Source organism: Python bivittatus, unplaced genomic scaffold (genome assembly GCF_059951505.1).
Source record: "Python bivittatus isolate LINGU-HERP-01145 unplaced genomic scaffold, Pbiv_v1 ctg000260_np1212, whole genome shotgun sequence".
Lineage (NCBI taxonomy): Eukaryota > Metazoa > Chordata > Lepidosauria > Squamata > Pythonidae > Python > Python bivittatus.
This window is the reverse complement of record NW_028277055.1, coordinates 1666702-1679684: the sequence shown is the minus strand read 5'-3', so window position 1 is coordinate 1679684 and position 12983 is coordinate 1666702. Positions and strand designations below refer to the sequence as shown.

The 12983-nt window shown below is 45.5% G+C and overlaps 1 protein-coding gene across 2 annotated transcripts in view; it reads left to right on the top strand.

The window, feature by feature from the left end:
• The first annotated feature begins 9126 nt into the window (after positions 1-9126).
• The window catches only part of LOC103066542 (protein argonaute-1), a 64390-nt gene continuing 60533 nt past the window's right edge, over positions 9127-12983 (top strand). For both annotated transcript variants that reach the window (XM_088140262.1, XM_088140261.1), the window contains exon 1: positions 9127-9297. In XM_088140262.1, coding sequence (XP_087996388.1) covers positions 9273-9297 — 25 coding nt within the window. In that variant the 5' untranslated portion in view covers positions 9127-9272. The remainder of the gene's footprint in view (positions 9298-12983) is intronic.

The following is a 12983-nucleotide window of genomic DNA, read 5'->3' as shown; positions in this document are numbered from 1 at the left end:
AGACTTTTCTGGTTGACTCATTATAAAATAAGGCTGGAGCTACATGAAATGGTTCTCTCTTTTTTTTATTTCTATCATAGGAAAAACAAAACATGGATTTTGATATTTTTCTTGTGTATTACAGACCACAGCTCACAGCTGTCTTTTGAAGTCATCTGTGTTTAAGAGAGATATATAAGCAGGATTCCTTTTAGTGCATTATTATCACAATGAATTTTATCATCCCAAAAATGTCTATGAGAAAACTTTCTTGCCAACTTTTGCACTTTCTTGGAATTTTTCATGATTTCCATGATTTCCCCCCCCCCCTTCCTTCTTGCCTCTGTTGAAAATTTTCCTGTGCAAAAAAATGTTCAGTCATCTCTTAGTTGCTGAAGAGTCCAGTGATGTCATTTGGGTGTGTTTCAGAGCTGAGAATTTTATCAAAGCAGACAGTGATGAAGATCTTCTAACTAATGAAGGGAAGATCTTGTTGATCTTGGGGAGACCTTTTTGGCTCATTGGGACGGCCCCTTCCCCTGGGGATGAACTGAATGGTTATGCATGTGTCAATCAATGGGAAGATGTGCATTCTCTAGCTATAGTTCTTAAGGTTTTAGAGTTTGGTTTTTTAATATTGTTTCCTTTCTTTTCAACCAGTCTTCTCCAACCATGTTGTCTTTTGTTGTCTTGGGCTACAACTTCCAGAATTTCCACTTGGTTGGAGAATCTTGGTTTAAATTAAGCCTGCTGGCTCCTTTTTTGCTGTTATGTCATGGGAGATTTTCAAATGTAGCAAATTTTAGCTGTGGGCTGGAGGGGAATGGGCTAAATTGGGCAGGAAGCTCTTGGTGTTTATAGAAAAATCAAACGTGGTTCCTTCCCTAAGTCTTCTGCCTTTTTTTTTTTTTTGAGCACTTTTATTCCAAAGAGGCTCTAAAAAGCTTTTGCTCTGTAACAGAGAGTCTTGCTTACTTCTGTGACTTCTGGGCATTTTAAGAAGGGCATCCAAGGAGACTTCAAAATCAGGTGCAAAAGATGTTCCATGTTCCTATGATCCAGAAAAGTCTTTTTCCCTATACCCCTAATATTGAAAACCTTTGTCTGCGTGCTGGAGAAGGGCATGGCTATTCTTACAACAGGTTACCTAACCTCTAATCAATTACTCCCAGTCCCGCAAAGAAAACTACCTTTGTTGTTAATGCTGTGGATCTTTTTTCCCTTCTTGCTCAATAGCAAGGCAGTTGCTCTGTTTTCATTTTCGTAAAACAGAGTTCAGAGGGCATTGTATCAATACTGTTTCAACTGCAAGGTTTTTTCCCTTGTGCAAATTGAGGAAAGATCATACATGAATATCACTTAAGGGGTTCTTTATACCTTGCTATTGACACTTTTGTGATATTTCTATGTCTAGAGCCTGGACCTTGTACGTAAAACTCGTTTGCATTTGTTCATTTTTGACTTCTGATGTATTTTTCTTTTTGTTTGTTTCTATATTGTTAGACTTGTAATGTTATAAATCGTATTTTATTAAATTGGACTGGATGTATGTCTATAGCAATACGAGGTACTTTTTCTTTAAAAGAAACTTTGGGGTGGGTGGGTTAACAGTACCTCCCTCCCCCATTGCGATATGCTGGCTGTGTATAATTGCAATGTATTTTTTTTTCTTTTTTTAGCCTGCAGGGATTTTGTGTTCATGTGTCCAAAAAAATAAAGGCATTTGTTGCCAAATGTTTTTTCTTCGGTGTGCAATAAAAAAGCTTGTCTTTTAATTTTATTCTAAAAGCAGTGTTCCACTGATAAATGTTAACATTCATGAAAGAAACAATTGGCATAATATGGAATATCAAATAATGATTTGGATGCCTGGCTGTAAAATAGACGAGTGAGAACTTGTAATTTAGAAAATTTAAGAACCAAGTGACATATTGGGGTAAGAAGCAAAGGATGTTAACTATAAAGTGAACATATATAATATAATTTAATATACAATAAATATAGCACAGTGGAATATAGCAAGAGAAGGGAACAGTTTCAGACAGCCCAATAGCCAAAGCTCTCTGGGCAGTTTACTATAAACACACCAAAAAGGAAAAAAGGAATCATACAGTTCCAGTTAAAACATATCCAATAAATTGAAATAAAGTACAGAATAAACACACCGTACAAACTAGGCAGCAGCAAAGTGGTCATCAACATCTAAAACGGTACGAATTTAAACATAATTTAAAAGCCTGGGAAAATAAAAAGGTCTTCACTTGGTGGTGAAATGATGCTAATGTGGGCACTAGTTGAGTCTCTTGAGGGAGGGCTTTCTGTAAACATTAATTTATTACATTTTAAGTGCATTAAAAATATTCATGCTTTCTGAGAAATCCAAGTGAATGAACTTCGTAAAATTGCATGGAGCACCTGGATGAAAACTGAAGGAGGAACAAATAAAAGCAATAGTTTTATTTTCTACTATCACCCACCAATGGGTGATGCCCCAAAAGCAAACTGCAGATCTCTCAGAGGCAAAAAGCAGCCATGAGGGGGACCTGTGGCTGTTAGGAGGCAAATTCTGTTCAGTGTGGCCCTTCCAGGGGACGCCTGACTTGCGCTCCTTGAGAGTGTAGAGGGTGGGACCTCAGCTCGACTTGCTTCTGTTGGAAAGAGAAGACTTAGCTAAGGAAGTGGAAATGGCAGGAACTTTGGGAAAAATTATCAGGAAATGCTGGAACTCTTGATTTTAAGGGAAAGTAAGGCTGAAAATTCTCAAATGCCTACCTTGGACTTCAGAAAAAGTTGGGGTCAATAAGCATAGATGAATGGTAAGCAAGATTCCATGGTGGAAGTTAAGGCAGGAGTTTCAAAAAGATGCTACAGAGCAAATTACAGTGAGGGAGGGATAAAAACTCAGGATAGCAGAGGGATCATAACCAAAAACTGGAAACAACTAAACGTCTGTTTATGCCAAGTCTGTAAATTGTAGCTTTCAGAATTAATTGTATTCATTCATTCATTCATGGGCTTTCATACTGCTTCAGTCCTGCCAATTCTGAGTGCCTATAAGCAGAAAATAGAATATGATACAATATAATACAGGAGAATATATCCATAAACACAAAATCTAATGCCAACTCCAATAATCATAAAGCATAACCATATCATCTCTCAATAATTCTGCATTAATTCCTAATTCTAGGACCCCCAGCCATCCCAGGAACCACCAGCTGATGGCTCGGTCTCCTAATTCTCCTTTAAATCACCAAGCTTTCAAAATTTTTCTAAAAATTGGAGGTAAGGGTGCAGATTTCATTTCTGGTGGAAGAATAATGCCTTGGGCATCGGATTTTTCTTTCAGCAAATAAAAGGAAGTGGAAGAAGTCCCAATTACACCATAAATACGCATTCAAGCCTTGTCACAGACAGGTTCGTGTGTGTGCACACGTGTCTGCATTTAAAGCTATTGGCCCCAAAGCAGTGGCAGAAATACCTCATTGTTTTCAAGGTGCATGCCAAAACCAATATTTGGCTATCCTGGGTGCCAATTAAGAAGGTTGGAATGGATTTGGCCTGGCATTTATAAATAGCTTTAGTGCATGAGCAGAAGCCAAGAATGCCCACCTCTTTGCTGGGTGCCAGGAGATGCTGGAAGATGCCCGTGTGCAAATCTTGCAAATAGAAATACTCTGAGTGTCTTAAGATATAAGGAGGTGGTTCCCCACAGCCCCTGTTTCCATCCACCCCCAGGACTGGCTGGCATTTTTCCCCTCTAACATTTTAAAGGGGAGCCAGTTTGGTGTAGTGCAGGGTGTCTCAACCTTGGCAACCTTAAGACGTGTGGACTTCAACTCCCAGAATTCCCCAGCCAGCATCTGGTCTGGTCCTGCCTTTCAGCACGATGCCAACTTGGGGGCGGGGGGTGGGGATGAGCCAGTCCCTTCTGAAAATATTGCCAAGAAAAATTCATGGACCTGTCCAGGCAGTCACCAGGAATCATGCCTGACTCAAAGGCATCAGAAAAACAAGCAAAATGATTTATTTGAAGGTCCCAATCCTCCACACACAGAACTTCCATGAGTAGCAATTTACTGGACTTGCTCATCAGTAAGATGCTTAGCATTGGGCTGTAAATTATCTTGTTAGAAACCTTGCCATTAACCTTTAAAAAAAAATAATAGCCCATGTGCGTGGGGAAAATTGTACAAAGCCATGTTTTTTAAATGCTGGTTTACTGAAAAAGTTGCTATTGGCTAGAATTGCACATGTTTAGCCAGAGGGTTAAGAAAATATCATTTTTGGGGGGGGGGGTGTCTGTGGAGAGGGGACAAAAAAATCAAGATGGTGGCCACAACAATGCAATATATGTAAAAAGGGATGGGGCTTCAATCACTTGGTCGCAGCTGCCATCTTGACTTTTTTGCCCTCCCCCTGCTGGATACCCCTGATTTATTTGGTATTTTTAGGATACTGTAAGTTGCCTTGGGACCACCTGTTTTTAAGAGATACATATGAAAGTTAAAAATGATAAACTGGGTGGGTACATGCATGATGCTAGACCATATTTGGTTGTGTTTTCCTGACACCTGAACCGCAAAGCAGTCACCCATATTTTAGACTAGCATTATGCATCAGTCCAACCCACATGTTACTTATGGTTCAGTGTCTTGCTCAAAGCTAGAAAATTAGGTTAACTGAGCAAACCATAATTTAATTCACTGCTCCTAGACACACTCCTGAGAGTTTCCCATAGTGCTCTGTTGCCTTTTAATGGCTGTCCAGAGTTTTGCAGGCCAGACACGTCAGCGCTAATTTGTCCTCCTTTCTCTGGGCTTTTAGAACATGTGTGAACAGAGAAAACTGTCATTTGGTTAAGACAGAGTCCTGGTTCACATATTGTATTAAATAATGTGCTTTAACTATGGTTTGTCTAATGAGCACAAAGGCTGGATTTGTGCATCATGCTAAGTCAAAAACTATGCTTATGACTTAATGTGAAGCAAGCCACCTGTGGTTTATCCAATAAATCTGGGTTACATACAGAATAGCTAGCTTAGCATTTACTTTTAAGGCTTGATCCTTGGCTACTTTCAGGCCCATTTTCTTCAGGTAGAATCTGCCCAATCTAATCTAGGATCTAATACAGATGGGCTGTTCTGTGCACCCAGGGGCATCTAAAGGTGGTGCCAAAAAGTCAAGATGGTAGCCTTGATGCATGTTCAAAACCCTGCCCTTTTTAAGTGTGCCATGAGGCATATAAAAAAGGAGAAGGATTTCAACAGCCATCTTGACTTTTTTGGCCCCTGCTGAAGACCCCCCTGTGGGGGCCTGGAGATTCACAGTAGCCCCCTCCCTCCGGAAGACCTTGTCCCCTGAGGTGAGGTGCACCCCAATGTGATGATGAAGATGACCAACATTGTCCTCTTCAATGGACTTCTTTGACCTTAACTATGGGCTTAGTTACAATGGTTAATGACTTTGCTTATTGTTTTATTGCTTTTACTGTTTTATGATTTAATCAATATTTTTGTTCCTAATGTTGCAAGCTGTCTAGAATCAGAAGAGTTAGTGGCACAGAGATGTCCAAAAACATAAATGTTCTGTCAACAAGCTGAATGAGCTGCACGATTAAAGCTAACCTAGAGTCATTGATACGGCATACACATTTGATTGATCAACCAACCAACCTATGTGCCACTAATGTTTGCAATGGGGGAACTTGGCTCCAAGAAATGCTCAGTTCTGTAGAGGAGAGGAAGGGATGACCTCCTTGCAATTCTCTCTGATCTCCACCAAGGGGCGCCAGTACTGGATTCCGTCCTCTTTCTCTTTGTTGGCAACAGGAATGGAGGGAAGAAGGAAAAATCCAGGGAATTTCCACTCTGGTTACCTCAATGGTGAAATGGCCAGATCTCAATTGCATTTGCTAAGGGTCCTCCATGTGCGGGGCAAAACCAGTAGCAGGACTGTAGTGTAGCAAAATAAAGCAGAAAGGGTAAAGGGTTAGAGCTTGGGGCTTTGATGTTTTCAAACAAGAACATTCCTTATATTAAAGCAAAGATCAGAATAAGCTGAAATTTATTATCTTCTACCCACCTGCACTTTGAAAGAACCAAAGAACTAACCAACATTAGAGATGCAGAAAGCAGGAGGAAAAAATGCCTTTACTATCTAGGGTTGAACGAAGCTGTAGAGCAGTGCTTCTCAACCTTGGCCACTTGGAGACGTGTGAACTTCAACTCCCAGAATTCCCCAGCCAGCCATGCTGGCTGGGGAATTCTGGGAGTTGAAGTCCACACGTCTCCAAGTGGCCAAGGTTGAGAAACACTGCTGTAGAGTTTAACTGTTCCTTCCTTCTTTCCTGTTGGGTAATCTTCATTTAAGTGTTTTCTGTATATCCTAAATCGTGTCACGGCACTGTATGTACCTCCATGTTATTGGGATACACAAAGAACAGTCGATTGGCTTCACGATAGTCCCTAGATTGGTTGGTTGGTTGATTATTTATTAGATGGCTATCCAAGCTTTCCTTCAGAGCAGTTTTCTTCAACCTTGGCAGCTTGAAGATGGGTAGACTTCAACTGCCAGAATTCGGTTTGTTTTGCAGTTCAATCTTTGCTCATCCAGTCTAAACCAGTGTTTTTCAAACTTGGCAACTTTTAAGATGGGTGGACTTCATCTCCCAGCATGCTGGCTGCAGAATTCTGGGAGTTGAAGTCTACCCATTTTCAAGCTGCCAAGGTTGAGAAACACTGCTTTAGAGCTCTAGAAGGTGTCCTCCAATCTTTCCCTACAACAACCACTCTGTAAGGTAGGTTGGACTGAGGGAGTGGGGAGGGCTTGGCCCAAAGTCAACCATTGATTACAGTTCCTAGCTTACATGGAATGCTATGAGTGCTTGGAGGAAAACTGGACTTTGGTTGTGCTTGAGGCACATGGGCAAAATGTGTTCAGAACAACTGACACTGTTGGCTTGGAATGCTTCCTTTGGCATAGGTATGGCTAAGACTGGAAACCTATATCTTCTCTAAATTAGAGAGTTTTCCACTAATTCAGGCCACAGCAGTGATTAAAAATTCCCCAGACTCCTGATCAGGAGGCAAAGCTCTAGTGATAGAAAATTGGTTCAAGTGAACATTTTCTTTTGCCCTTAGTTTCCCATGGGACATGCAGAACGTAGTTTGAAAAACTCTGCTCTTTATTGCTGAAAGCATTTTTTGAAAGCCTCACCAAAGCCATCGTGATGGGTGGTGGAACTCAATATCTAAGGGCCATCTGGTTCGATATGGAAGATTGCAACTTGGAACGTAAGAGGAATAAAGGAGAAAGAACATGAACTGATCAGTGAAAGGAAGGAAAAATGGATATTGTGGTGTTTCTGAAACTAAGAGGAAAGGATGCAATTGATCTGAATGAAGATGTTCTGACCTTGTAGGATGGCGTTGACGACTACCTACAGGGAAGTGAAGATGTAGGGTTAATTATAAACAAAACGGATAAAATGTAGGTCAGAAAGCATGAATTGGTGTCTTCTAGGCTGTTGTGGGTACATGAGAAGATAGGAATCCATAGGTTAGTGAAAGTAGCAACTGTGTTCCAATGAATGGTGATCATGGAAGGCAAGAACCAGAGATGGGTTTCGAGAAAAAATGTGCAACATTTCAAATGAATGGGATCCCAGGGAAAACATTTTTCTGCCCAGAAAAAGTAATTGAGCCATTTGGAGACCCCAGAATGATTGAAAATGGTGACTATCTGCTGGGGAATATCTGCTTAGAGAAAGGTTGGTTTTGAATTCAAGATTTCAGGTAAGTCTGCTCAAACACCCACATGGCAAAAGAAAGGATATAACTCGCAAAGCATGCTTGATGTTATCGTTTATGATGAAAATCTGAGAGCATCGGTGAGGGACGCAAAGGGGACGAGAAGTTCTGAATGGGGGCCAGGCCATTCTGTGATACTGCCAAGAGGAGGTCGGGGAGGGGAACGGACATGGAAGGGAAGAAGGGAAAGAAACTACAGCGAAAAGAAAATGACGGCAGGAAAGGACAAGTGCTGCATGAACAAGGATTGGAAGAAAGATCAGTCTCCCAGCAGAATGAGTGGAAAGTGGAGGAGAGGAAAGAGCAGGAGGAGAAGGAAGAGAGAAGGAGAGTCAGGAGAAACTTAAGAGTCAGTTGACTGTAGTGGGAGTGGGATGTTTAAGAAGCGTTTGCAGCGATACAAGGAAAGAGAAGGAGGGCCGAGAAGGAATGTGGACGGAATACAAGAGTGAGCGACAACCGGTACAAAAGAAGCCCAGGGAGACGGTGGGGTGTTTAGACCAGCGTTTTTCAATCTTGGCAACTTGAAGACGGGTGGACTTCAGCTCCCAGAAGTCCACCCATCTTCAAAAATGCCAAGTTTGAAGAACGCTGGTTTCAAAGGGATGAGCAAAGACTGAATTGCAAAACAAACCGACAACAGGAAGGAAGAGCGAAGGGGTAAAGAGTAAGACCCTAGTTGGATGGAGATGACATGATCCTCAACCAGGGAGAGAGGTGAGAAAGTTAAAGAACAAGAGGCATGATATGGACCGATGTGGGGAAGCAAAGGCTGTTTTGGAGAACAGAAGAGTAAAGAGGAGATGAATCCTCCTGGTGCAAACCAATCAAACACACATGAAGTGCACACTCAGAATGTTCAGAGTCGAATTGGACGCACTGCATGGCCCTAGAGCAGTGTTCTTCAATCTCAGCAACTTTAAAGGGTGAACCATCTCCCATGTGGACTTCAACTCCCAGGATTCCCCAGCCAACATGCTAGCGGACTGGCTGGGGAATTCTGGGAGATGAAGTCCACTCATCTTAAGATTGCAGAGGTTGAACAACGCAGGGGTAAGCCCATTTGAGCGACGGGCCCTTTCCTTGCCTCGTGGCTTCCATTCCTTCCCCATAATGCTGCTCACTCCGAAAGGGCAGCGGCCGGGGGCACCCGGCCCCGGTTCCGTGCGCGCGGTGCCAAGTCCGCCCTGGGCCAGGAGCGCGCCTCCGCGCTCGGAAGTGGCGGCTCTTCCGAGCCTTTCCCTCGTCTCCTACCTCTTTGCTTCGCCTCTCGCCTCCCCGCCCCTCCCTCCTTCCCAGTCTGCGGCGGCGCTGGTTGGATGGGCTGCTGCGCAGGCGCGATCCCGGGATCCCGGGCTCGTCCCGAGCAGAGGCTGCGGCTGCAGCGGCGCCCAGGTCCCGGCGCGCGCGCGGACGCGGTTCTTCGCTGCCTCTCGCGCCCCCTCCCCTCCCCCGGCCCGGGGCGGCGCCCGCGTGGATGGGATGGAAGCGGGTCCCTCGGGCGCAGGTACCCTGGAAGGAGCCGGCGAGGGGGGCGCGCGGAGGGATGCGGTCGGTCCGGGGGCTGCGGGAGCCGTGCAGTTGCGGGGCCGAGGGGGTCTGCAAAGGAGCCAGCGCGACGCCGGGGTTTTGCAGAGGGAGGGGGTCCTGGGCTTCCTGCGGGTGGGCCCCAGCGGGCTCGGGGGCGCGAGGGGCGAGGGCCGGGGTGGCGGAGGGCGCCAGGTTGGTCGAAGAACAATGGGGCGAGCGCGGCGGGGGGGCCTGGAGAGGGGGCTGGGGCGAAGCAGGTTTCGGGGCTCGGGGAGCAAGTGCAGCGCCGGGAAGGGGGCTGGGGGCAAGGCGAGGCCTGCCCTCGACCTGAGGAGGGGGCCCACTTTTGGAGGGGGCGCTGCTAAGTTCCAGCGGGCTGGGGAGGGGGCTTCTGCGAGCCAAGGAGGAATGGGCTGGAGGGGAGGGGCTGCCTGCCGAAGAGGAAGGGGAGGCCACGTGAATCTTGGGAAGGGGGGCTGGCCGTGTACGGGGGGGGGGAAGTGCCGTAGGGCCGCGGGGCTTGTTGGAAGCAGTGGGGTGGCGAGGAGGGGCCTCTCCCGAAAACTCAGAATTGTTTGGGGGCAGCCCTGTGAGGGAAAGGGGGATCCGAAGCTGGCTGAGGTTGTGGATAACGGGGGGACACGAGGGAGAGGTAAGGGGCTGGAAAAACAAGGGCTGTGCAGAGACAAAATTGGGGGGCAAAGAGGGGAGGCATTGGGATGAGTCGGAAGAGGTGGGGAGGGAGCAGAAATCATAAGGGGGGAGCCGTTCTGGCTCTGGGGAAAGGCTGGGTTGAGTGAGAGGTGGGCTCTGAGCGGTTCGCTGGTCGTCTGGAGAGGCATTTGAAGCATCAGATTTAGCGGGGGGGGGGGGAGAGCAATGTGTAGTGATGCATCTGAGTGCCAGGCATGCAAGGAGGCCAGGTCTGTGGGGCTGCAGCTGTTTTTGGAACTGGGGTGCAGCCTGGGGAACCAGAGAGCAGGACTGTGGACGAGCCTTGCTTTGTATGGAGTCAATCGCGGCTGTGTGAAATGACGAGGAGAAGTCTTGGCTGGTGGTGGTGGTGGGGATCAGAACCCTTGAGCAGGATAGCTTGTTTCTCATCACGTCCTTCTGAGTGGTGGAATGAAATAGAATTTCCCCCGGCCCTTGAGCGGGAAGTCCTAAGGAACCGTGACTCGGTTCACACATCCCACTGGGTATGCAGACGGATGCATCTTCACTGTCACATTTGCATGGAATATCACTGCCACCTCTGGGTCTGGGTGATCCATGCCAGGTCCCCTCTCTCCTCCACCTCTGCCACTAGGTCACGAGGACCAGGCTCTCCTGCCGAATGAGCCTGGCCTTCAACAGACCCAACCTGAGGCTGGGCCTCCAGATTTCAAGCTGGAATGAAATTTATTGTGGGCATCGCTTAACATGGAGGATGAACCCAGCCAGCTGTAGCTTCTTGGATAAGCCGTGCCTTAGCAGCCTGTGACTGGGTTCATACGGTATTTTAAGTTTGGTGTGTTGTATGGATCCAGTTTATCTACGTATGGTGATGTATGTCTTCCATTGAAACCACCATCCCCAAACTAGAATCCTCTGAAAGGTTGGGACTGTAGACCGTCCGGCTGAAAAATCCTGAGAAATGTACTTCCAAAACATCTGAAAGGTACTTGGTGGACAATAGCTTGCCAGGGTAAAACCAATATGGAGAAGCGAGAAGACAGAAAGGGACTTACCTTTAGAGCACCTTTCTGGGTGGAGGTGGAAATAGATGTTTGAAAGATCGGTAGAAGGAGGCACTATACTTTCTTGGAGTTTTGCTGGGGAAATATAGGTTTCCCAATCTGCATCTCTCTTGGGTGACAATCTGAGTTGTGGGGCATGCTTGAAAAGGGGCATGCAGACGGGTGAAGGTTCCTGTTCAGACAAGGGGCTGCAAGAGCAGCTGTGGGAGGTTCCATTCCCCTCATTACTCCCCCCAGTAGAGCAAAGAGGTTTGCAACTCTCATTATGGGGGGGAGGGTAATTGTGATGGAAAGGGGGGAGATGTAGGGGAGCTGTCTTTTTATCGCCTCTTAGACATGGAACCAACTGCCCCCAGATTCCCTTTAAAGAAACTCTGCCCCCAGCATTTCCAAACTGATGGGGAAAAGATGAGTGTGTGTGGTTTTTGAAACTTTCTCAGATGTGGGCTTTTAATTTTCTGTAGGGCAATTTCTGGTTCTTTGGTTCTTAGTGTAATTAGTATATTAGGGGGAGAGGCAGTCGTTGAGGGATTCATGAAAAACTTGCAGACTACCTGGTGATCTTCAACCTCCTTGTCTTCACAAGAAGCCAGTTGGCAAATGAGATCACTGCCACCAACAGAGAGTGATGCTCCGGTGGTCAGGCTGGAACAATGCATTACATTAGATCAATGTTTCTCAACCTTGGCAACTTGAAGATGTGTGGACTTCAACTCCCAGAATTCCTGGCTGGCTGGGGAATTCTGGGAGTTGAAGTCCACACATCTTCAAGTTGTCAAAGTTGAGAAACACTGAATTAGATCATAATACTGGTTGCTTGGTTCTGGCTTAATGTACTAGCAACAGCAACTACTGTGGTTGTAATTCATTGTGAGAACTTGGCCAATTTTGGTTTATAAACCATATTTATGGCTTAGAGTAATGTTGGTGAACCTTGGCCAATGGTGGCTTAGAAAGCCAATCATGGAGAAACAAATTAACTTGGCGTGATGCTATCCATTGTGGTTTCTAAACCTGGTTTTTGGCTCAGTGTAGTGTATGAACCAAGCCACTATGATAACTCTGCTTTTAAAAGCTTTCAGCTGCCCGCCCAATTATGTAGCGTATCTTGCAAAAACAACCATGTTGTGGTACCTTAAGAATGAGGATTAATGGGGTTCATGCATGGTATTACTACGTTATATGTGATGGTTTGGTTACGCAGATTAAAGTATTGTGTCTGCACTTAGCCATTGTGGTTTAACATGTTGTAGACCCAGCTGATTATGCCTCATGCAATAAGCTATTCTCCAGCCAACGATGGTTTAGAGCCAGCTGTGGACCAGATGCCTTCCCAAACGTGTTGGATTCCAGTTTCCAGTATTCCCCATTGCTACTAGTCACTCTTGCTGGAGAGGATGGGAGATCTTATTAAAGATGCATGGAAGGCACAAGGTTTAAGAATAATGTGGAGCAGGGGTTCTGCAACTTCACAGGACCACAACTTCCTAAGATGATCAGTGTATTTGTGTACCATCCCTTCAGGAATAAAATGAATGCTTTCATTGGGAGTAGCGTGGAGCAAGAAATAAATGCATCACTTTTAATAATGACATGTTAATCTCTCTGTCACAGGCATTCTCAAGCTTTGTGGCATTGCAGTTGCCTGTCTGGGTTCGTGCAGGCAATGCCTGGAGTGAGTGTTGACAGTGCACCCAACTGCACGCCCGAACCTGGGTAGACTTTTTTCCTTAAAAGTGACCCCCCTTCAGTCTAAGTTGCCTGAGACATCCCAGCCTTGAATCGCAGTTTGAGAATCCCTGGTCTAGAGAAAGCAGTGGTTGATACCTACAAGTGGAACAGATCCACATTTCTTTCACGTTTGTAGTGAAACTACAAATAGAAATACAACTTTGGGAACAATCATGATCTGTTATTTTATGCA